At 52.0% G+C, this 25,142-nt stretch overlaps 1 protein-coding gene across 1 annotated transcript; it reads right to left on the bottom strand.

Annotated features, from left to right (window-relative positions):
• Positions 1–933: 933 nt before the first annotated feature.
• Positions 934–24,203, bottom strand: LOC144734808 (basigin-like; the record flags this gene model as incomplete). Its single annotated transcript, XM_078617191.1, has 10 exons — positions 934–5,371; positions 9,285–9,383; positions 11,368–11,389; positions 12,052–12,175; positions 13,137–13,274; positions 15,024–15,220; positions 16,330–16,415; positions 19,778–19,955; positions 21,331–21,427; positions 24,099–24,203. Coding segments are annotated over 9 exons (1,011 nt in total), but the record flags the coding sequence as incomplete, so codon positions are not given.
• Positions 24,204–25,142: the final 939 nt, after the last annotated feature.

Below are 25,142 nucleotides of genomic sequence, written 5' to 3' on the forward strand. Positions count from 1 at the left end.
ATCTAAACTGGTCTTCTGCACATTTCCTCGAATGACTGTTTTATAAAAAACTTTTTTGGCTTTTAACATTGTAAAAATCCACGTGGCAGCCCAAGTCACCACAACCATCATCGCTTCCTTGTACGTGTGTTGAACTTCTTTCGCACCGTACGTAGCCAACCGTGCTAATCGGAGGTGCGGGGGAAGGACAACACACTAAACACGAAAATCCGTTTTAAAGAAATTAGTTTATCAGATGATGATTTGAAAGTGCACAGCTCCAGTGGCTTCCTAATATCGAAAGCAAGAGCGTTCCAGACGGCCCGCAGAAGCGCATCCGAAAGCGCGCGATGCGGTGACCGGCTTTGTTCGATTCATCGCCTATTGCACAGCTGAAAACCCAACCCCCAACAACAACCAAAGAGACAAAAATTTAATTTTGTTTAAATTGCTGGACGCACTTTTATTTTACTGTGCAAGTTTATTTTCGCCCTTCTATCTGGCAACAAAACTGACACCTTTTTACAAGGAGTCATGTTTGCATAGACCGCAATACCGCAATACCTGCAGTCTCATATGGGTTGGACCAGATGCGCCTTTTGGCGTCATCTGGTCCAACCCATATGAGACTAGGCTCTAAGGAAAGCTGTCTCGGGTGTGGACCAATCAACTTTAAGGACAGTGCATACATTATCAGAGTTATGTTCTTTTGTTTGTATTATGACTGCAGGTATTGCGGTCTATGCAAACATGACTCCTTGTAAAAAGGTGTTAGTTTTGTTGCCAGATAGAAGGGTAAAGAACCAATTATCATATTTTTACTGGCAAATGAGGTTCCCATAGTTTATTTTCGCCGTTGCACTGTATGGCTCTCCGCCGCGATGTCTTCAGTTCCTGAAGAAGCTCCCAGCGCGTGGCGGCGAAACGTCGAACACACCACGGTACAAGCCGAAATCACGTGGGACGTATTATTTTATTTTGTTTGCAACACACAAGACACCGGGCATCGCTATCACCGTTGTTAGAATACATTCAGATGCGACACAATTACGATGGACGACAAAGAGCAATTCGATTCCAGTGCATTAATGATGCGGAGCATATCGTGACCCGCTGTTGTCTGCGCTCATTGAAATTGGAGGAATAATCAAGGCGGCAACGGCCTCTCTCTCTCTCTCTCCTGAAGCCCTCTCGTCGCAGATGGAAGAACTCGACATTGGCATTCGATTCCTGAACACATTGCTGCTGCTGCTGCTTCTGCGACTGCCATCATGCACGCGAAGAGAGCGGTGCTCCGCTGTTACCTGTCGGGATCGTTTCAATCGGCGGAAATAAAAGAAGTGGGGTGGGTGACACTTGACGACTTGGCAAACAAGTTTCTAAAACGACAACATTTCAGGTTTCCCACGAATTTAAAATCCGAGTGTGCACGCAGGAGTGCAACCCTAGGGCGTTATTCGAGAACGGCCCTGCAGAAGTGGAGATCACAGAGCTACCTCCGAGATGCCTTATCTTCTTCTCTTTCTTAAAGTCTCCTCTGTTCCACAGGCACAGTCGCGGGCAGCACTATCCCCCCGCTCCCCGTCCACTTGCGAGAGAGATTTTTGTCGCGTGACGGTTAAACTGATGTAATTTTTTTTTTCTCAGAGCTGACATTTCACCAAATGCAGTTGCGCAAGCGAATGTTACATTCTGGGATTTTCAGCGGCTCGTGGTGACCGAGCTGCCACCATAATCTCGCGACACCAGGCAGGCAGCCAGCAACAAACAGCACTACTGGAAGCGGAAACAGCACGTGGCTTCATTTTTCTTTTTTAAACACACATTTCCACGTCTTAAACATTGGTACGTAACAGTTGAACAGCAAACAGGGCAGGCTGAGCACTCACTCCCAGGCCCCAAAGGCCCCAACATAACCAAGCTATTTAAAAAATAGATATTTAATTTTGCCAGATTTAAGCCCACTGAGCGATATAGCTTCTGGCTATCACAAAGATAGCTCAACAAAGTGGCTCATCATCGTGTGGACATTTATAGCAACCAAATACTCTATAAACGCATGTTGATTTTAAACGTGGAGGGGCAAACCGGAGGACCCGGAGAAAAATCCACGCGACCACGGTGAGAGAGAGACACGCAAACTCCAAATAATTCAGGCGTCAGGGTCGGGATCGAACCCACGACCTCCTGTATACCAGGCGAGATAGTTAACATCTCCTAGCCACCGTGGCGCCCACTGTTATTTGCACCGCACCACCAGACGGCGACACAACCAATCGATTCGGTTTACCAGCAAAACCGGAGCGTTGTTGAAAGGCGAACAACATTTCGACAATTTTTATTTACACATATAAACTAAGACGCTTCGCTGGAGATGACAGCCAGCATCACCGGTGCTAGCGGAAGCTGCCTGAGCTTCTGCTAGGCTTAACCTCCAACCAAATCGTTAATGATAATTTGATTTTTACCCTTTTATCTGGCAACAAAACTGACACCTTTTTTTATAAGGAGTCATGTTTGCATTGACCACAATACCTGCGGTCGGAATGCAAACAAAAAACACAACTCTCATCATTTATGCACGGTCCTTGAAATTGATTGGTCCACACCCGAGACAGCTTTCCTTAGAGCCTAGTCTCACATGGTGTTGGACCAGATGACGCCAAAAGGCGCACAACTCAAAGAAAATGCACCATCAGAGAATGAGAGCTCGGGGTAAGCATTTACACAATTGGAACCTCATTTGCCAGTAGCAAAATATGATAATTGTTTTTTTACCCTTTTATCTGGCAACAAAACTGACACCTTTTTTACAAGGAGTCATGTTTGCATTGACCACAATACCTGCGGTCGGAATGCAAACAAAAAACACAACTCTGATAATGTATGCACTGTCCTTGAAATTGATTGCGCCTTTTGGCGTCATCTGGTCCAACACCATGTGAGACTAGGCTCTAAGGAAAGCTGTCTCAGGGGTGGACCAATCAACTTCAAGGACAGTGCATACAATATCAGAGTTAAATTTCGATTTAAAGCTTTCGTGACTGCAGGGATTCATCTTCTTGGTTCTTTCGGTAAAGTCACGTAGAAGGGAAATAAGAAAATAATAAACATAAAACATAATAAAATAATATAATATTATGTTTTTTTATTTCCCTTCTACGTGACTTTACCGAAAGAACCAAGAAGATTATCAGAGTTGTGTTTTTTGTTTGCATTCCGACCGTGGGTATTGTGGTCAATGCAAACATAACTCCTTGTAAAAAAAGGTGTCAGTTTTGTTGCCAGATAAAAGGGTAAAAAAGCAATTATCATATTTTGCTACTGGCAAAGGAGGTTACCAATGGTGCAAATCGTTAATGTTTTAGCTTTTGGCCTTCATCCAACACCCGCCCGACTCGCCGATGAACCGCACCAAGCGACGCTCTTCGTCCCACGTGGCAACTTGATCCGGCTGGCTCTGCCGCGAGGTGGTGGAGGGTTATCGTGAAACACGGAGACACTGCGACCCGATAAGAAACTCATTACGAATTGCAGGATTGGTGGCGAATCTCTCAGTTACACAGCAGCTTGTATTATTTATCTCGTAACAATGCATAGTTATCTGACGCATGCTTTTTTTTTTTACAACTATTCTCATTGCTATATACGTGTGCATGTAAATATCTGCATTTTTTTTCTACAATTGCCTGTGCATCGGTGCAAGTGTGCGCGCGTGCATGTGTGACACAGTATCTTCGTGTGCTGAGGAGCGGTGGCGCAGCGATTAGCGCGCTGCGCTACGAACCCGGCCAACGTCGGTGATGAATATCTGAAACGGTCCCGGGCCTCCGCTAGGGCGACTCAGCCTCAAATGAGCAAGCACCATAAATGGGAAGACAAAGGCGGTGGGGCGTGATTGTCGCCAAACCAGCCGCTCGATCGCCGTGCTGGCATTAATAGGTGCTCGCTAACAACACTTAACCCCCAATACTCTATAAGGCTACGGGGGCTCTATTTTTAATGCATCTACGCACACACATATACACACACACACATTGTTTAAGACCTGGCTGGTATTCATTTCATTGCATCGGTCATCATCCCTCCAGGGCGGTTAAAATCGGTACCGCTTTGCGGGTAAGCTAACCGTGGTTGTATTTTCGGTGGACTGGCCCCAGTCATAGGAATGTGGAATTTTCACAAGAGCCACCAATGGGGATGAAAGCCACCCCCCCCCCACCTTCCAGCCAGGTCCATAATTGCTGGCGAGGACGCCCCAAAGCGGAGATGATCAGCTCGAGATGGATTGCGGCGTCGCGAAAACATGACGGATGCAGACGGCGTGGATAGGCCTTCATCCAGCAGTGGACTGACCATGGCCGATGATGACGATGATATGTAAATGACGAGTGGTACGTGTGTGTACGTATTTGCAGGACGGTAATGCCCTGCGCTTTGACAAACACAACCTTCTAAGAAGACGCGTCCCTTATACATTCTTGTTCTGTCAGCAACCTGCAGTTCACGTTCCTCAATGCTATCCGTGTCCCTGTGCCTCCGATGGGACGCACAGGGACACGGACAGAAAAAAAGACCAAGCGGCAGCTGAAAAGTGTGCAAAGCAGTGAGGCGCACGCTCTGGATTCACAGCGAGAGACGGAGAGAAGCGGGGGGGTGGCTTTCATCCCCATTGGTGGCCGTTGTGAATGCGCACAGTGTACGTGTGCTCAACTTCTTTCGCAACTTCGATTTAAAGCTTTCGTGACAGCAGGGATTCATCTTCTTGGTTCTTTCGGTAAAGTCACGTAGAATGGAAATAATAAAATAATAAAAATAAAACATAATAAAATAATTCTCACGACGTTTCGGCCACAACGCAAGCAGCCGTCCTCAGGTGAAGAACAGGTCTGTCGGAAAGACAGTGTCTGAGACATTATTTCCCTTCTACGTGACTTTACCGAAAGAACCAAGAAGAATCTTTCGCACCGTACGTGACCAACCGGGTTAATCGGACGCGTGGGGCTAAGGACAACAAACATCGCATGGGCCGGTGGAAAAAGTAAGCGGGCTTGGGCAGGACGCGTCAACTGCGATGGGATGGCGGCGGACGTGCGAGACGGGAGGAAAAACAGCGCCACTCGGTCGGAGGGCGACCGCAGCGGAGGGTCGGACGATGAAACCGGCGCGCACACGCGAGGGAGAAAAACGGGTGGCGGAAATATCGACACCACGGGAGATTGTGTGACGACGGCACGGGGAGGAGAGCCTTCATCTCTAGCGGCGGATAGACCACGGCTGATGACGACGACGATGATGATGATGATGTCGGGAAGACTATATGCACTAAGTAGGCGAAGAACGGCCGGTGTCTGTTTCCGCTTCCGCTTCTTCCATCTCCCGCTGGGACGTCCTGCAGGAAAGATCAAGCCCGTGTGAGAACACACAAAAGCACTCCCGCGTTTCCCGCTCGTCGTTCGGCGCGACGTCCGACGTTTCGCTCCACGCGATGGGGACCTTCTTCAGGAACAGAATATTAAATTCAAGGAGAAGTTCCCGGCTTGGGGCAGCGGGGGGGGGGGGGATCTACCCCCCTTCGTTCCGTCTCTTTCATGTGGTCCAGTTGCGCCGGAATGGATGTTGTCTCTTGATTTGAAGTTTTCGTGACTGCAGGAATCCATACTCTTTGGTTCTTTCGGTAAAGTCACGTAGGTGGAAAAATAAATACTAAATCACGCCGTTTCGATCTGAACTGAACACTTCTACTGCTGTATCTTTCTGCCTAATGACGATTGCTTGCGATCGAAACGTCGTGATTTATTCTTTATTGCTCTACCTACGTGACTTTACCGAAAGAACCCAAGAGTATGGATTCCTGCAGCCACGAAAACTTCAAATCAGGAGACATCGCCCATTACGGCGCAGCTGGACCACATGAAAGAGAACCAGAGAGTACGTTGCATCCTGTTGTCAGAATCTCCCGGTGTGATTTGCCTGGACCGCATGTTGCAGTAACAAAAACAGAGAAGAAGCAGAAATGTTTTCGTGCTCGAGGAATCCGATGAGCTGTAAAGCTCTTCTTCACAGATGCCCAGTAAGGGGCGGGTAAGAACGTTACAACAAACATTGGGAGTCAAGTCTTAAGGTCAATGAGCAGCAGCAGCAGGAGGAGGAGGAGGAATGGGGAATGTGAGAAAGAGGATGGCGAAAGAGCGGAGGAACGGGAGCACAGGGCCAGGAGAGACGAGGAGAGAGAGGAAAGGCTGCGTCAGGGACTCGCTGCTGCTGCACGGAGCGGCGTCTGTTCTCACAGAGGGCGGGGCGAGGAAGAGGGGCTCGGAGTGGGGGTGGCCACTCACAGAAGTCACGTGGTTCGCGGGAGGCTGGAGCTGGTTTAGATAGACGTTTTTATTGAGAGCAATCACCGACGAGTGAGTCACTGCTGTGTTAGAGGATGGCGCGCAGAAGCGGAAATCACAGAGCTAGCACCGAGAACCCTTCTTCAAATGGCCCCTGTAATGGCATGGGATAGCTATATATATAAAAGGGAAATTTGTGAATGTGTGTGTCTGTTTGAAATGTTTAGCATACTTCCCAACATGCAACAAACTTGAAATTTGGCATGTGGGTAGCTTCCAGTCTGCACACAATGCAAAACGTATAAAATCGACTTTTGTATTTTGGGGGGGGGGGGGGGGGGCGCAATAATGGATATATTTTGCACGGCAAGTGAGCGGTGACGTGAGGGGCTCAGAGTGGGGGTGGCCACTCACTGAAGTCACGCGAGTTACGGGAGGCCTCAGCTGGTTTCACATGGAGATACAGAAATGTGTCCATGAGAGCGGCGGAGGGATTCGGGGTGGCCACACAGGGAGTCACACGATGCACGGGAAGGCTTGAGCTGGCAGGTGGCGGAGAAAACATCGGGGACATCGTGCGGAACAACGCGCGGAACAACGCGCGCTCGCACAGCCAGAGACCGCGCCTGCAGCACCACGCGGCGCAGGAAACCGACGGCGCGCTTGCGGATCTTGGCCCCGGCGTGGGAACACGAGGGTGGATCGTGCGTCAGCTGCCGCCAATGTTGTTTGTTGACGGGCGTAGCGGCACGGTCGAGGGTGAAGGAGCAGGCCCTGCGGCTGCCTGCGTGTGCCACTGCCGGCGGAAGCGGCCGCCGCTAGAGGGAGCTCTCGAGAGCCTCTCTCTAATTCTAGATTTGAAGCTTTCAGCCGCATCACCTCTACATAACAAAAGGTTCAGTCCCATTTACACGCACCTTTACATCATCCGCATCTAGTTTACACAACAAAGGCTCATTCCTAACAGCGTGCTTCACCCGCACCGAACCTCACAAAAATAATATTCAGGGCCTACCTTGGCTCCTCCCACCCTCAACCAGTATATATACAAGGACTGTTTTCTTGGAATTTCTCTCACATGATACAGCTATCGTGCTGTGACGGTTCCACCTGAAGACGGAAGCTTGTGTTGCCTCCGAAACGTCGTGATTTTTATTTTATTTAACTTTTATTAATTTTAATTTTTTACCTACGTGACTTTACCGAAAAAACCTAAGAATATGAAGCCTCTCTCTACACAGGGTATTTGGCCTACTCTTCCACGCTGGCCAGACGACTCGGAAGAGTTGGCAACACCCACGCTTTAACCCCGCCGCACGCGGCCTGCCGCTTGGCTCGCTGTCGCAGACCCATTCACACCGCCGGGTGGACAGAGGCGGAGGAAAGGTGGAGGGGGGGTGGATTTAAAGATAAGCCTCGTCGCTTCAACCGCCGCCCCGGGAGATGGAATCGAACCGGCGACCTCTGGATTGCAAGTCCAGTGGTGCTGACCGGTACACCTTGGGCAAAGTCTGCATTTAAAGGCCCCGAGTGAAACTCTGCAGCGGCAGCAGCAGCAGCAGCAGCGGCGTCGGGGGTCAGAGTGCGCGCGGCTGCTGTTACCATTGTTATTAGATCTTTTAAACAAATCCCCGTCTCTCTGGGGCGCCGCGCCGTTAAATTCTTTCCCCAACTCGAAAAACAAATCTGCCGTCTCCGTCTCCGCTGGGCGTCGCCGCCGCCGCCGTCGCCCCCATCGCGCCAGCTCCACATGGGGTTCCATCGCAGGAAGAACGGGGCGGAGCGGCGGCGCAGCGGTTAGCGCAGCGCGATACAAGCACGGCGGCTCGAAAAGAATTCGAGTTCCGAACCACGGCCAACATCGGGGGGGAGGCGAGCGATGTTGTGAACCGAGCCCTGGCGCGCCCCCAACCATTCACCGAGCCGTGCTGGCCAGCGTGGTGAAGTATGGTCTATCGACCCTGTTGAAGTCGTAAAATAAATAAGCGTACAGCACGCCTCCCTGCTCACATCTGGGCCCTGCGTGTTACAAAAAATATATAAAAGTAGTTTTTTAGACATCCCATCGGCCACGCGGCCTTCTGGCGGTGATTTCTGTTTTTTGGGTTTAACAGAAGCAAACTCTCGACCGGCGTCAACATCCAGCATCTCAGCAGCAGCAGCAGAGTGAGGCTCGCTTGAACTAATGCTGGTGACCTGCCAGATGTTTACTAGGCAAGGGACTCGCTCTCTGTTAGATATGGGTCCTGGTTCAGCGCAAAACTCTACAATGCACGACACTAATAGCCACGATCGTCGCTGTGGAGAGGATAAGTAACAAAATTAATGGGATGCAGACAATGTAATATACATAGCAGCCTTCACATCAATCGGGGTTCTGAGTGCTTTACAAATAAGTAATATTTTTAAAACTGTTTTTAAAACACGCTTTTATGAAATGTACTAGTAATGGAAAAACTCCACGACTCCAGGAAGTGGCCCCGAAGCTTGCCATAACGTAAGGGACCGTGGCCAATTACAGCCAACGTCAGTTGACCGTGGACAATTAGACCCAAGCCGAAACATAACATAAAAAAAAGAATGTTTGAAAATATATATTTTTTTATGATGGAATATAGTCTTGTCATCAGTATGACATAAATATACCAAGTTTGCAGTCGGGAAGGGGGTTAAAATTGAGTTACAAGATTTGGTGGATACAATGACATCAACAACGACAACAACAACAGACAGAGTGAGTTAAATAAAAGTGTGTAAAAATAAAATTCAACGCCAACGCCCAACACGTGGGATACGCGACACGCAAGGCGGTCTGCGTAAAATTCATCAGCAAAGCCACGTGCCCCCTTGGGCCTGACCACCTCTGAGCCACACCAAACTGAACCTCAAATTCTGCTTCGTGGTAAGCCATCGCACATCACCGGCAAGCGAGTCACTGCACGCCTCGCACTCCACTCCCCCACTTACCTCCAGTCGTGCGGAGTGTGGTCAGGCACGGCGGTCTACTTGCTGTTCCTCTGCCTGACGGCCTCCGTGCCGGCATGGCTATTCTCTGCTGCGCCCTTCCTGTTACCGTGACAGACAAAACGAGCGGCACGGTGACACATCCGATACTTGGCCCGGGTGGCGGCGGTGGTGGTTGTGCCTGGGCACGTGGCCTGCAAACCCAGCACTACGGAGGTAGCGAGGGTTGGCGGATCACGCGGGTGTCGAGTAGGACCCGTACTCTGGCTCGGCGGGAGAAGGCATTACCAGCAGAGTGTGGATGCCATCGATCTCCCTCGCCTGGTGTGCAGGAGGTCGTGGGTTCGATCCAAACCCTGACGCCTGCTGCTGTATATTTGGAGTTTGCGTGTCTCTCTCTCTCCCCGTGGTCGCGTGGATTTTATCTCCGGGTCCTCCGGGTTTTCCCTCCACATTTAGAAACACGCGTTTAGTTATTTAGATTATTTTGGTGCTATAACTGTCCAAATGATGGGGCCACTTCGTTGAGCTATCATTTGTGACCAGGTCGCTTCTGAAAAACAAGTTGATACCTCGGTGGGCTTTGCCTGGTAGGACGGGGATGGTTTAATGTTTGTGTGTGTTTGGGTGATTTGTTTACCTTTCTAGTACTTCGCATTCCTATCGTGTTTTTGTACCGTTTGTTTTCGTAACGCTCTTACCCCGTGCCCCTGCTGGACATCCGTGAACAAGAGCTTCACAGCTCATCGGATTCCTCCAGTAGTCTTTCCCAGGGTGCTCCGCTTCTCATCTCGGCCCCTGCGTTCACAATCTCTATTGTTCCTCACTATGCCCCCCCACTCCCTCTCTGTACTCAGTCACGTTTCCGCTCCCCTCCGTTGGAATAAACTCCCGACTCCACGTCAACACAGCCAACTTCAATCGTCCGTTTTTGTTCCTCCCTTGAGACTCATCTTTTTTCAATAGCGTGTCCCTTCTACCACTTCCTGCCCGCATCCTTCAAACCTTAACCAACCCCCTCCCCACCCCTTCCTAACCTCGCCAGCCCTCCCTCTCCCTACTATCACCCTTCAACACATTCCTGCAGAGGGAGCTGGTAGGAACGTTGGGTTGGCTCGGTCAATGGCCAGGGTCAACGGCGGCGTGGTGTATTCCGCAAATATGCCCGACTGTGAGGGCGGGCACAAGCCGGCGTGAGGTTAAACGTTGAGTTTTATAAGGGCACCACGGGGTGACCAGCCCCTCCCCACCCAGCCCCACCCCTCCCACCCCCCATCCAGCCCCACCCTCCCCACCCAGCCCCTCCCCACCCTCCCCTCTCCACCCAGCCCCACCCCTCCCATTTTTGGATGCACGACGGACGGACACAATAATCCCCTGTGGGCTGGTGGAACCAGGAGATTCCTACCAATATCATCCTTCCTCTTCCTAACTTCACCCCCTCTCTCTTTCCCTACCACCACCCTCCCTTGCCATCCCTTCCCCGCCCCAACACTCAAACCCCCATCCCTTTTCCCCATCGGCCAATAACGAGCGGGCAATTTGCAATTCTTGTAAAGCGCCTTCGACAAAAAAACGCTACGTAAAATCCTGGGCAAGATAAAAACCCTCGTCATTGATTTGGCCGAAAAACATCGCCATATGTCGGGAACCACAGAGCTTGGGCAACGGTTGGCGCCGGCTCACCGCCCCGCTGCTACCGCTGCCTTACCACTCATCTCCGTCACCCCCTCGCACCCCTCAGCCGTCTCTCTCTCGCTCTTCGAGGGCAATTGAGCGGACGCCGTGCGGTGGCGGCGCAGTGCTACGAGTTGACGTTTGCTTGTTTGTTTGTTGTTGTTGTTGTTACGTGAACACAGCATAGGTGTACGAGGTACGCGACATTATCAGCACTGGGGGGGGGGGGGGGGGAGACAAAGGCGGCCGGGCGTGGTGCTATGACCACACCACCCTCTTCGTGCGTCGTGCCAGCCTTCATAGCTGCTCGCCGACAGCACTTGCTCTGATGGTTATGTGTAGGCTACACGGGGCACCTTTGGTTTCTTTGTGTGTGTGAGTGTGTGTGTGCGCACGCACGCGGACTTACAGTGCCATCGTTCCGTCATCCTCTGCAAGAACCGGAGAAACGAGAAACACGCGTTCCGTTTAGTAGACAAATACGTCGAGTACAGCATCAAATACAAACAACAAGTCATATTAAGCAGGTAACAATGCATGTACAGCTCTCCATTGCTCTACTCCTGAATGGATGCCTCTCTCCCCAAGGCCGTATGGGGGAGGAGGCTCGTGAAGGACGCTGCTGGGCAGCTGGAGGCAGAGGAGCGACGCTCACAACGACGAGCGGAGCACCAGGCAGCTAAAGCACAGCAAGTTGGCACAGTAGGGGCACAGGTGGTGCATCAGCCAATCATCTCGGTCAGTGGACCCGTGGCACCTGGGTCTGTCCCGTGACCTCCTGCCAGCGGGCGCTGGACACTTCACGTGGCCTCAAAGTGCACTTAGCCTGGCACAGGCGCCGTGGTGAAGAACAAAACATAAATTAATAATATGAATGGGTAGACCAGAACGGTGAAGTATGGTCAAACTAAATTACCGATGTACAAACACGTGTCGCGGGCAGCACGGCAAAAACATCCCTCGCTGTACTCTACTTCTACGGTTCCCGCTTTCGGCAAACCCACCGCCCCGACCAACACGGGGGGGGGAGGGGGGGGGGGAAAGCTGCGGTCATCCAGCAGCGGAGTAGCAGAGGCGGGCCGCGCCGGCGTACCGACAGGGGTGGCCGTCGCTTTCTTGCGCCCCATCTTCTCGCAGGCGAAGATGATGACGATGAGAACGACCACCTCGGCGGCGATGCCCAGGAAGGGCCACACCGCGTCACGCAGGTCGTGGACCTGGGGGGGGGGGGGGGGGGGGTCGAACCCGGGCACGGCGAGGCGAGCGGCCGTTGAGGAGTCCTCGTCATCGACGCCGCCGTCGTGAGCGCGCGTGGTGCAGAGAACGCCGGTTTCATTCAAAGATAGCAATCCCGCGCTTGTGTGTGTGTGTGGGCCTCTCCAAGGTCGGCTCAGCCTCAAATGAGTGCCTGCTGCGGTGAGCAAAAAACATCGCCACTGGGGAGACAAAGGCGGCTGGGCGTGGTACTGGCCGCCCACCCCCTCGTGTGCCGTTCCGGCCTTCGTAGGTGCTCGCCAACAGCACGTGCCCCAACAGTCTGTTAAGGCTGCACGGGGGATGTTTGTCTTTGTTGTCTTTGTACGTGTGTGTGTGTGTACGTGTGTGTGTACGTGTGTGTGTGTGTACGTGTGTGTGTACGTGTGCATTTGTGGAGAGTTGTGCGGAGCGGTAGTTGCAGTGGTCTGCGCGCTGCGCTACAAACCCGGCGAGCCCAGTGACGATTGTCCGAACCGGTCTTGGGCCACCCCTAGGTCGACTGCTTTTTGTGTTTAGTTTGTTGTCCTTCCCCCACACCTCCAATTAGCACAGTTGGCTATGTACGGTGCGAAAGAAGTTCAACATACGCACCTACGACTCGACCTCAAATGAATACCTGGTGCGGCGTGTAAACATCGCCACTGGGGAGACAAAGGCGGCTGGGCATGCTGCTGGCCGCCCACCCCTTCGCGTGCCGTGCCGGGCTTCATTAGGTGCTCGCTAACAGCGCTTGCCCCAACATTCTGTTAATGCTATAAGGGGGAGTTCGTTGTCTTTCTGCGTGTCACGTTTGCCAATCATCCGGCTGGTCAAGCGTGGGGAGAGCCTTGGTTTGTTGGGCCCCACCGACCCGTCTGCTACGTTCAAGGGCGTCGGCGTCTGCGGCATTGAGAGCCGCGCACGGCTCCCCCCACGTCGTACCTTGAAGGTGACGGTGTCGTTGCTGGAGCCGGCGTCGTTGCTGGCGACGCACAGGTATTCGCCCTCGTCCTCGCGCGAGACCGCGGCGATCACGTGCTGTGTCCTCGCGCCGATCTTGCTCTCCGTGTCTTCCAGCAGCTGCGCGCGCCGCGAAGGTCACCGGGCAAAATGTGTCGTCAGCATCGTCGTCGTCGTTACAGTCATCGGCAACATCACCATGGGCAATCTTAATTTGGAGCTTTCGTGACTGCAGGAATTACTCTTTGGTTCTTTCGGTAAAGTCACGTATAAAGAAAAAATAATTAATTAAATAATCGCATACTACGACGTTTCGATTGCAACACAAGCAATCGTCATCAGGTATAAAAGAAATAGCAACAAAAATCTAACCAGAAAACTATAGACGGACATATAAGCAGGCAGATATCACAAAGATACATAGAGAGAGAACACACATCGGCACACAGAGAGAGAACGTCTCTGTGACGAGGCCTTAAATAGAGAGAGGGGGCGGGGCGGAGAGAGGGAGAGGGCAGAGAAAAATTAGCATGTCAATGAGTAGGACGACGCGTGGTAAGGTACGCAAGCTTGAAAATTAGGTGAACGGGAGAGAGACATACTGAATTAAATAACCTAGCAAAATATCGAAATGTAATGTAATGCAACACAGAGAGTCGGTCAACACACAATTAACGCATAGCTTGGTTGATTACGTATTTAAAAGATTGCTAAGTTAGAATTTAAGTGTGAAAATTCCAAAGAGAGGCGAAACACAAACACGAGGAATGGAGACACGCAGACAGAGCAGAACATAAGAACGACAAAAAACGAGTGGAGACAGAAAAAATACACTAGATCAGCAGCAACGTTGATCGTCAGCAGCAGCAGCAGCATCAGCATTATCATGAGCATCATCATTATCAGCATCATCATGATCGTCATCACCAGGATCACGGTAAACGTCATGATCACCTTCATGATGATGTCAAAGACCTCCGGCACCCACCCACTGAAAACGCACCCACCCACTGACACACCCACCTACCTACCGCCCACCGAAATCTCACCCACCCACCCCCACTGACCCACCTACCACTCATCCAAAACCCATCCACCGACCTACCCACCCATCCCACCCACCCATAACCCACCCACCTTATACGTATCTCGGTGTTAAAGACCTCACCCACGCACCCTGTGCGTAGGGTTACTGCCTCCGAGGTTCAAACCCCTGGGACACATCATTGAAAGAAGATGAATATCTCACAGTGCCAGAGAAGGGGAGACCCACATGCAAATCCACTGAGTAGGATATATTATAATTATCACTATCATCATAGAAATATTATAACACAACCGACAGATTTGCCGGGCGGGCAACTGGAGCAGCAAGCTGCCTCACTCACCAAGAGTTCGAGGGGGGGGGGTAGGGAGGGGATTCTGGGAAAGGCAGGCCAGGCAGAGGTCGCAAACGGGTTTTGATTCCTTACCCGTACCCGTATCCGGCCGCACCAGGGTCGAAAACGGGTACCCGTACCCGTACCCTACCCGATACCCGACTACCCGTACCCGGCTGGGTATCGGGTAGGGTACGAGTACCCGATTGCGACCTCTGGGATGAAGCCATGTTGCAGGCGCGGGTGGGTTGATTCTAGGAACTTGAATTGTGAGAAGAGACAAGACGTTGGGAAATGAGTGACAAACGGTTACTCACCAGTGACTCACGGCCTACCCGTACCCGGCCGCACCAGGGTCGCAAACGGGTACCCGTACCCGGCCGGGTACGGGTAGCCGGGTATCGGGTAGGGTACGGGTATCGGGTACCCGGTTGCGACCTCTGAAGCCAGGTGCCCGACCTCGTCCTCGCTCGCTCGCACGTCCACTCACCGTGAGCGTCTTCTTGTCCGCAGACAGCTTGAACCAGGTCCAGGACGGGGCCGGGAAGCCTTGGAAGGCCAGGTGGCAGCTGATCACGGCCTTGTGGCCGATGTACGCCGACAGCTTCCGCTCCTTCTTGTGGTCCTTCTTGTGCTCCTTCTTGTGCTCCTTCTTGCCCCCCGACACCGCGTCGAACTGGGGGGCGGCTGCGAGCAGAGCGACGCGGGGACGGGGGCAGTCAGCGCCGCGGCAGGGCGAGCGACTTGCCCCCGACGGCCTACGCCGGGGGGGGGGGGTACCTTTGGCTTTGTGGCAAAAGTTAACGCGGCCACTGGAAAGGCCTCGACGAGAGGGAGCTCTGGAGAGCGAGAGCCGCCTCTAGCGGAGGGTAATTTGGCCTACTCTTCCACGCTGGCATGTTGGAGTGGGTGAGATACCCACATTTTACCCCACCGCACGCGACTTGCCGATCGACTTTGGCGTCCCCATTTAAGCCGCTCGGAGCACAGAGGTGGTGCGGATGGGGGCGGGGGTGGGGGCTTAAACAACTCTGCCCCATCGTGTTTCAAGTGCCACCCCGCCAGTGCTCGCATTGGTGGACGATGGTGAGCGCTGCGCTTGCAACGCAGGGGTCGTCAGTTTGATGTCTATGCGAAGATCGCCCGTGTAGACTTAACAGACTGTTGGGGCATGTTCTGTCGGTGAGCAAGCTTATGAAGGCCGGCACAGCACACGAAAGGGGGTGGCCGATTACGCACGTAATGCAGGAGATCACCGATTATCCGGCGGCATCGGGAGAGATTTTCAAAAACGGTGGATAATCACCGATCATCATTATTTAAAGTAGCTTATTTTTTTACACATTCTTGTATGACGTTATGTTTTTAGGTGCTGTTGTATTTTTGTGCGTTTTAAATGAGTTTACTAGATGACATTGGCATGAATAAACAAATAGACAAAAATACATATCCTACTTTAAAAAGTTACTGTATTTACTGTACCATACTTACCACTATAATCTCGAAGATTCTGCATGGGGCGATGTATAAAGGTGCAGTATTTTCATTGTTTAAGTTGTATGTAGTGTATAATGCACTGTATGTATTATTTAACACTGAAATCAAGCAGAACTACTTTTTTTGTTGTAACGCTACACACAGTGGTGCCAATCGCCGGACTGTTTACCGCCTTTCGAGCGGTTTGCCGGTGTCACCGGATCGGCCTGGGACCACCGGATAAATGTTGGAAGCAGCCGGACAATCGGTGCGCCGGATAATTCTATGACCGACCGTATCTGAATCTCGTGACCGCTCACCTTTGACCAGAACGGTTGCGTTCCAGGAGTTGTGTTTGCTGCTGAAGAGGCAGGTGTAAGCGCCGGCCTCGAGCAAGCTACGAACGCTGAAAGCACAAGAACGGCCGCATCAACGGCCATTGTGGAGGCCCAACTGTGGCAAGTTACTGGCCGACGACGATGACGACGACGAGACGCAGCCACAAAGTTCGAGGGTATTCGTTGAGCCGGAGTTCCTTCTACCCTTTGGACGACGGGAACTTTAAATGCACGGCGGGCTGCGGAGATTACAACAATGAGTGTAATTGTAGCTCAGTGAAAACCCTTTCATTCCACGAGAGGCAATTGGCGCGGGCCTGTGATTGGTTACTCATGCCACGGCTTGCGTCCATGCGGTGTCGTACCCGCAGACTAGGCCTCGGCAAGGTAAAAGGTAAAAACGACGAGCCTACCTTTACCCTACCTTTTACCTTACCACAATACAATCACTCTACCCTTACTTTTTACCCTTTAGCAAGGTAAGGTAAAAGGTCAAAAGCAACGAGCCTACCTTTGCCCTACCTTGTACCCTTACCCCATACAAATTACCGGATTACAGGGTAATTACTGGGGTACTACTACACATGAACAAGGTTTGTAACAGGTAAATGCTAGGTAGAGCGCTTTATTCATATAGAATACTCTCGATGATTCCAATTTTAAATGGAGGCCACGGACTGCGCCACGGAGCTTTTAGCGAGCGGCAAACACAAGGTGTTTACGGTAAACAAGGTGTTTACCGCGAAATTATTCCACGCTACCTTTAGCCGACCCTTTACCTTACCCCTTGGCATGTCGACACCTTTACCTTTACTCTTTTACCCGGTAAAAAGGGTAAATTACCTTACCCTGCCGAGGCCTACCGCAGACTTTGCAATGCGGTCTTCTGCCAAAGGTCGTGTTGTTTGGCAGGGGGGTAGGGGGGTAGGGGGGGGGGTTGGGGAGAGAACTCCTCGTCTCTTGTAGGACATTGGGTGAAAATTAAAAAATGTAAGCAATGTGAAAAACCGGATGAGTTAGTTTTGGCTTGGCAGCAATTAACGGCGGTTGCCAAAATATGGGCAAACTGTGTTGACAAAACGGTGCCAAGTCCAGCAGACCGGCGTCGTGGCGCGACAAGGAGGGCTCAGCCAAGGGCAACGTCGCGGGTCAACACACGTGCTTGTCATCGTCGGCGTCATCGCCAGCGCGCGCCGCGGTCTCTCCACTGCTGGATGAAGGCCTTCACAAGCCCTCGCGCTCGATCAAGCGAGACCGTTCCGGAGATGGCCGCGTCGGCATGGTTGTCGGGAACTTCTGGGGCGTGTTCCGCCCCTTTGGCTGCGACTCCATCACCAGTCTCGTGCACTCTCGCTGCGTGCAAACCGTGGCTTCTTAAAACCCGGGTGCGTCCGAGCTGAACTCATTGCTCCAGCGGCCAGTCGCCTCTTCAACACTCTTCTGTCGCTACTACCCTGCTACCGCTCGCCGATTCGTCAATCCATGCGGAGGCATCGGTTTTGCAGACCGACTGTTGCGTCTCATCCACGCTAGAGGCTGACCGAAATTCGGTTTCGGTTTCGGCGCCGAAAGTTGGCAAATGGCCTCTTCCGGCATACTTTCGGTTTCGGCCGAAAGTAAATTTTTAACTTTCGGTTTACTTTCGGTTTCGGCCGAAACTGATATTGACTTTCGGTCGTCATTCGTCAACCGAAGATCTATTTGTAGAATATAACGCTCGTGCTACGTCTATCACTCTGCCTATCGGCCGGTCAGTCGGCGCTAGGCAATCCTATGCGATAAGCTGTAAACACACAGACACGTCAGCAGCAGCAGCTCGGGAGCGAGGTTACAGCCGCAACCATGGTCTGCTAATGTTTATACGACCGGTTAACAGCCTGTCTGGCTGAATGCGGAAAAACTGTTGTTTCTTAACTACAACATTTGTTTGGATATAATTACTAAGTAAGTAACACCTAAAGATTTGATATTTACCGACTCTTTCTAAATTTCTTTTTAATTAAAGTAGCATTGCATCATGACATATTTCATGAATCTTGTGTTCGGTAACTTCGGTTATATACCTTTCTGTTTCGGTCTCGGTCGAAAGTGTAGTTAAACTTTCGGTTTCGGCCGAAAGTCAATTTTTAACTTTCGGCCGAAACCAGAAATTTAGTTTCGGTCGGCCTCTAATCCACACTGTGTTCAACCACCGCACAAATCCACACTGTGTTCAACCACCGCACAACACACTCGCTCACTTAACCAATTGCTCTCAATCACCCACTCAGCAACCGCCATTCGCCACGAAGTGGCGGTGACTTTTACCACGGCGCTTGTGCCAGGCTATGTGCACTTTACCACACCCACTCACCCACTCATTCACCCACACACACACACAATCACCACACTACAGGTCACCTCACTAATTTTTCAGATTCTTCACTCTCACTCCTCCACTTTGTAATTCCATCCTCCTCCTCCCATCATCATCATCGTCTCTTACAACAAAAATAACCTTGCTCAATGCAAGAAACGTATTAACACGTATCGACTACCAGAAACGTCATTGGAACCTCATTTGCCAGTAAAAAATATAATTGGTTTTTTACCCTTCTTTTACTGGCAAATGAGGTTCCATTGGTGTAAATGCTTACCCCGAGCTCTCATACTCTGATGGTGAATTGTCTTTGAGTTGTGCGCCTTTTGGCGTCATCTGGTCCAACCCATGTGAGACTAGGCTCTAAGAAAAGCTGTCTCGAGTGTGGACCAATCAACTTCAAGGACAGCACATATATTATCAGAGTTATGTTTTTTTTTGCATTATGGCTGCAGGTATTGTGGTCTATGTAAACATGACTCCTTGTAAAAAAAGGTGTCAGTTTTGTTGCCAGATAGAAGGGTAAAAAAACAATTATCATACCAGAAACGTATTCACACCTTCAATAGTGCTGCTCTTTGATGCGATCTCTCCCGTGTGTTTTTGGGTTGCACCGCACACGCGCTGTTCCGCACGCTCCGCTGCAGAAGCTCCCAGCACGGGCAGTGCAACGTCGGACATCGCGCGGTACGACTAGGGCTCCCCGATTATCAATTTCCATGACTGGGAGGTGTGGAGGGTGAATCGACGCACCCCTTAGCAGAGGTGGGACAAAGTCATTGTTATGCAAGTCCAAGTCGAGTCGCAAGTCATCAAATTCATGACTCGAGTCTGACTCGAGTCCAAGTCACATGACTCGAGTCCACACCTCTGCCCCTTAGCAACGGCTTCTCACGAGCAGCGAGACGTCACCGCCGAGCTTCTGGGATCGAACCCACGTGTCGGCCGTCCTCCGGTGGGGCATCCCGCTGGGCAGACGCACAGCGGCACAACCCCGACGGCACAACCGGACGGACGGCACGTCAGCGCGGCGAGCTAAAGAACAACCTCGATCGTGCGGCCGTGACTCACGTGTGGTTCATGTAGTTGCTCGGCACCAAGTCACCGTGGATCTCCGAGCCATTGTGGTGCCACGAGCGAGCCACCACCTCGTTGCCCGACGGCACGAGGCGGCACTCGAGCAGCGCGAGCGACGAGTTCTTCCCCAGGATGAGGTCGGAGGTCGCGACGACGGCGGCGGTGGACGGCGCTGCGGAGCGAAAAGGGGGGGGATAAAAACGTGTCGGCAGAGACGTGGCGGCTGGCAGGAGCGAGGCGTGGTGACCGGGGGGAACAAGGTGGCTCTATCAAGTCGGTTTCCCCAAGAAGGTCCCAGGGCGAAACGTCGGGCGTCGTGCCGATGAACAGCGCGCAGTACGACCCGAGAGAGCACGGCGTGGCCGCGAAATCACCAAGAGGCCGGGACAAAGAGAGCCGGTTAACGGCAGCTGTTCCACTGCTGGATGAGACCGTGCGTGAGTAAGAACCTCCCGCAACCAAGGTTTGAACTCACGACCTCCCGATTGCAAGCCGCTCGCTCTACCGCTGGGCCGCCTCGGCTAACCAACTCTACTGGCACACCAACTCCACTTGCACACCAACTCCACTGGCACACCACGGTCACTTGAGTATACCATCCTATAATATGTACAGGTGTCTTGCCACAAGGGACTCGCCCCCACGGAAAAAATCTGGACGCTTTGGGCAAATCGGTTACGCTGTGAATGTGCTTATGGCTCTTACACCATGGCAACGAATTGCTAGAGGCCGTTCAGACAGGGGGGGCGATCTTTTAATTGCCACTCACATTTGCCAAACCTTCGACCCCGAAAAGTCACGGTTTGAGTCTCAAGAATATATCTGGAAAGGGTCCTGCTACATGGGGATGTTTGGCCGATTTACAAACGAGCGTGCGAGAAAACCTCGCCACACAAAATGGGGGGGGGGAGGGCAGAGGTGAGGTGGGGAGGGATACTACTCAAGGCTCCACACAGATCGACAACCCATTGCCATCTCCTGACCCAAGGCCGTAGCCATGGAGTCAACATTGGGGGGGACCAAATATTCTAGGGTGTCTGGGGGTCCCAACCCAGAAAAATATCTAAATTTGAAAACTAATTTCCTGCACATGCGATGGACTTTTTATTATTATTTTACAATAACGTCGCATAGTGTATTGTATTACATTGCTCTGTTTTTACTTTTTTACCATTTCTTGTTTCATTGTATGTAATGGCAGAGATTAAGGATTAATAAAGTACAACCATAACCACAATCATATGAACAGAAATCTATGCATTGATTTATGTGAAGACATGTCCAGATATTGTGGCCAAGGTTTAGCAAATTGTTCTTTTTATTTACAAAGCAAAGCAATATTTTTTATAGCAATATATTGGGGGGGACATTTTGAGCATATTTGAATATTGGGGGGGGATGTGTCCCCCCCAAAATATATTATAATTACGGCCTTGCCATGACCCGCCTCGCAACCCCGGCCTGTAAACAACCACACGAGCAATTATCCAAGCGCAAAGTCTACCGTGTCCCAGGGGTTTTATTCGGCAGGCCAGGCTGCCTCTCACCTGGGCTGGGAGTCAAACTGGCATCCTGGGAGACGGAGGCTCCGGCGAAGAGTGCGAGGGTGATGACGACGCACAGGGCTTGCAGCATGGCTCCCATCTCCCTTGGGGGGGGGGGCAGGGGCAGGTGAGGATTGGCAAAGACATTGTGACCGTAGCCAGCGTGAATATTACACCACAAGGCAGCATTGGGGGAAGTGTACTTTCCCGGTCCTGGGCACCCACCCCCACCCCACCCTCTAGGTCGACTCAGCCTCAAACGAGGACCGTACCTCGGCGCGGTGTGTAGTAAACAACAGCACTGGGGAGACAAAGGCAGTCGCGCGTTTGTTATTGATCGTCCGATGCCCTTGTAGGTAACGCTATCTCTGTGTCTGTGTGTGTTTTGTGTATTAACGTGGGCAGCGGTGGTGTAGCGGTTAGCCGATATGTGGTATAATGGAGGGCTAAAGGAACGAAGCTCACAACAACGAGCGGAGCGACCGGGGCGGTTAAAACGCGACAAATTTGGCACAGTGTGGAGCACAGGTGGGGCATCTGGCGGTCATCTCAGGTGAAGGTCAATCCGAAATACCTGGCTGGGTCTGTATCGCGTGACCTCCTGCCGAAGAGCCTTCCACGCCGCACGTGACCTCAAGGTGCACCTAGCCTGGCACAAGCTGCTGTGATGACGTCGCCGTCAATTAATAGCGGAAAGGCGGTTGTTGTTGTGTGTACGGGCGGCATAGGAGTGCATATCTTTGGATGTACGTCTGCGTATGGATGTACATACTGCATTTTTTTTACACGTGGGGAGCGGTGGTGCAGCGGTTAGCGCACTGCGCTCCGAACCCAACCACCCGAGTTCGATTCCCGTTCAAGGCCACCACCGGTGACGATTATCTAAACCGGTCCTGGGCCTCCCCTAGGTCGACTCGGCCTCAAACGAGTACCTGGTGCGATGTGCAAACATCGCCACTGGGGAGACAAAGGCGGCCGGGCGTGGTCCTGGCCTCTCTCCTCGTGTGCCACAGTGCACGGCCTTCATAGCTGCTCGCAAACAGCACTTGCCCCTACAGTCTGTTTGAAGCTACACGGGGGATCTTTGTCTTTGTACGTGTGTGTGTGTCGCTACGTGTACAGTACACAAGTGTGCGTACAGTGCTGTATTAAGTGCGGAATAAATGCGCGTGAAGTGTGTACACTGTATGGTACTAAATTAAGGCCGAGTAGACCTAGGCGCTGCAATAGCTTCTCGCTAACAACACGAGGCAATCTCCGTCTAATTGTACCGTATTTAGACTACCCTTAGTTACTATTGAGACTACCCTTAGTTTCTAACACACATGTCAACCCCGTATAAGTGCCCTACCTAATTATTACAGACCAATTCAGACCTTGCTGGTCACCCCGTGCCCCTTTATAAATCTCAACGTTCATCCTACAAAGTGCCATCACAAGGGAGAAACACAAACAAATAGACACATTTTTTGTTGTTTTGCCCGCATTGAAACGGCTGTATGGACCTGAAAACTCAATTTCCGTGGATAAGAATAACGGGTGAACCGTATGGGTTGACAGCTATGACACCCACACACTCACTCACCCACACACTCAGCCACTCACTCAGCCACTCACCCACACACTCACTCACCCACTCACTCAGCCACTCACTCACCCACACACTCACCCACACACACACTCACTCACACACTCACCCACACACTCACCCACACACACACTCACTCACACACTCACCCACCCACACACTCACTCACACTCACCCACACACTCACTCACTCACACAGCCACTCACCCACACATTCACCCACACACTCACTCACCCACACACTCACTCACCCACACACTCACCCACCCACTCGCTCACCCACACACTCACCCACACACTCACTCACCCACACGCTCACCCACACACTCACTCACACAGGCACCCACACACTCACTCACCCACACACTCACTCACCCACACAGGCACCCACACACTCACCCACCCACACACTCACTCACTCACACACTCACCCACACACTCACAGTCACCCACACACCCACCCACACACTCACCCACACACTCAGCCACACACTCACCCACCCACTCGCTCACCCACACACTCACCCACACACTCACTCACCCACACACTCACTCACACAGGCACCCACACACTCACCCACCCACACACTCACTCACACACTCACCCACACACTCACAGTCACCCACACACAAACTCACCCACACACTCAACCACACACTCACCCACTCGCTCACCCACACTCACTCAGCCACGAAATAACCCACCCACACAGTCACCCACACACTCACCCACACAGTCACCCACACACTCACCCACCTACACTCTCACTCACCCACACACTTACCCACTAACCCACACACACTGACCCACTCACACATGCCTCCCTTATTACAGACCAATTCAGACCTCACTGGTCACCCCGTGCCCTTATAAATCTCAACTTCATCCTACAAAGTGCCATCACAAGGAGAGAAACACAAATAGACATTTTTTTTGCCCGCATTGAAACGGCTGTACGCAGTATGGACCTGAAAAATCAATTTCCCTGTACAAAATACGGGGTTAACCCGTATGATTTGACACGGTAAGTTACTATAATCTACCATGCGAACAACAACAACACCATTATTATTATTTATTTGGCACGATTACAAAGTCCACTGCTGAATGAATGACCCCACCCCTCCGATCGTGGCGTTCGTTTGACCATACTTCACCACTCAGGTGTGCAGCGCGAATGACGATACCGGATTCGGAGTTTATCAGCTCGAACGTGGTGGTCCTGGAGTCGAACTCAGACGTAGCGGGTGACAGGTGGAGGCTGAAGCGACGCGTTGCGGCCGCCGGTTAAGAAGTGTCGCAGTTTAAATGCCGGGGCGGTGAGCGGTGGCGCAGCGGTTAGCGCGCTGCCGCTATAGCCCCACCACCACCACAACACCAACACCACAACACCAAGACAACACCACCACCACAACACAACCACAACCTCACCACCACAACACCATAACACCACCACAACCTTACTACCACACCACCACCACAACACCACCACACCACCACAACCTCACTACAACACCACCACCACAACCCCACCACCACAACCTCACTACCACCCCACCACCACAACACCACCACTACCACCCCACCACCACCACCCTCCCCCCCAACCCAAGTTCAATTCGCCGGCCGCTGATAGCAATCGGCGAGCGAGCGTTGAATCAGATTCGCTCCTCGTCCAACTTAGCACCGACCTACGGGGTGAAGTATGGTCAAACGACCCTTCCAAGACCCTCAACCCAACCATCAGTTTCGGAAGGACCTCTAAACCTCTCGATGTCTATAAACACAAGACCCGCCCGGGCACAGCCGACGACGCAGCGTCCCTTGCACAGACACTGAAACACACGTGGGATGATGGTTTTGTTTGACACGCGGCGAGAGAGATGGAGAGAGGGCATTGAGGGGTGATGCTGACCTGGGCTGCTGCAGGGATTGAGTCAGCACCTCCTCCTCCTGCTGCTGCTGCACACTCGCTCACTCTTCTCGCTTCTGTTTCTTCTCCGCTAAATCTTCTCTTCTCTTCTGCCCGTCCACTCCGTCTGACGCTCTCCTCTCTCGCTCTCTCTGTGATGCTCTCTCTCTCTCTCTCCACTCTCTCTATCTGACGCTCTCTCTCTCTCTCACGCTCTCTTTGCAATCTCTCTCACGCTCTCTGTGACGCTCGCTCTCTCTGATGTTCTCTCTCTCACTCTCCTCTCTCTCTCTCTCTTTGACGCACACTCTCCA

Source organism: Lampetra planeri, chromosome 53 (genome assembly GCF_965212315.1).
Source record: "Lampetra planeri chromosome 53, kcLamPlan1.2.h2, whole genome shotgun sequence".
In the NCBI taxonomy this organism is placed as follows: Eukaryota; Metazoa; Chordata; class Hyperoartia; order Petromyzontiformes; family Petromyzontidae; genus Lampetra; species Lampetra planeri.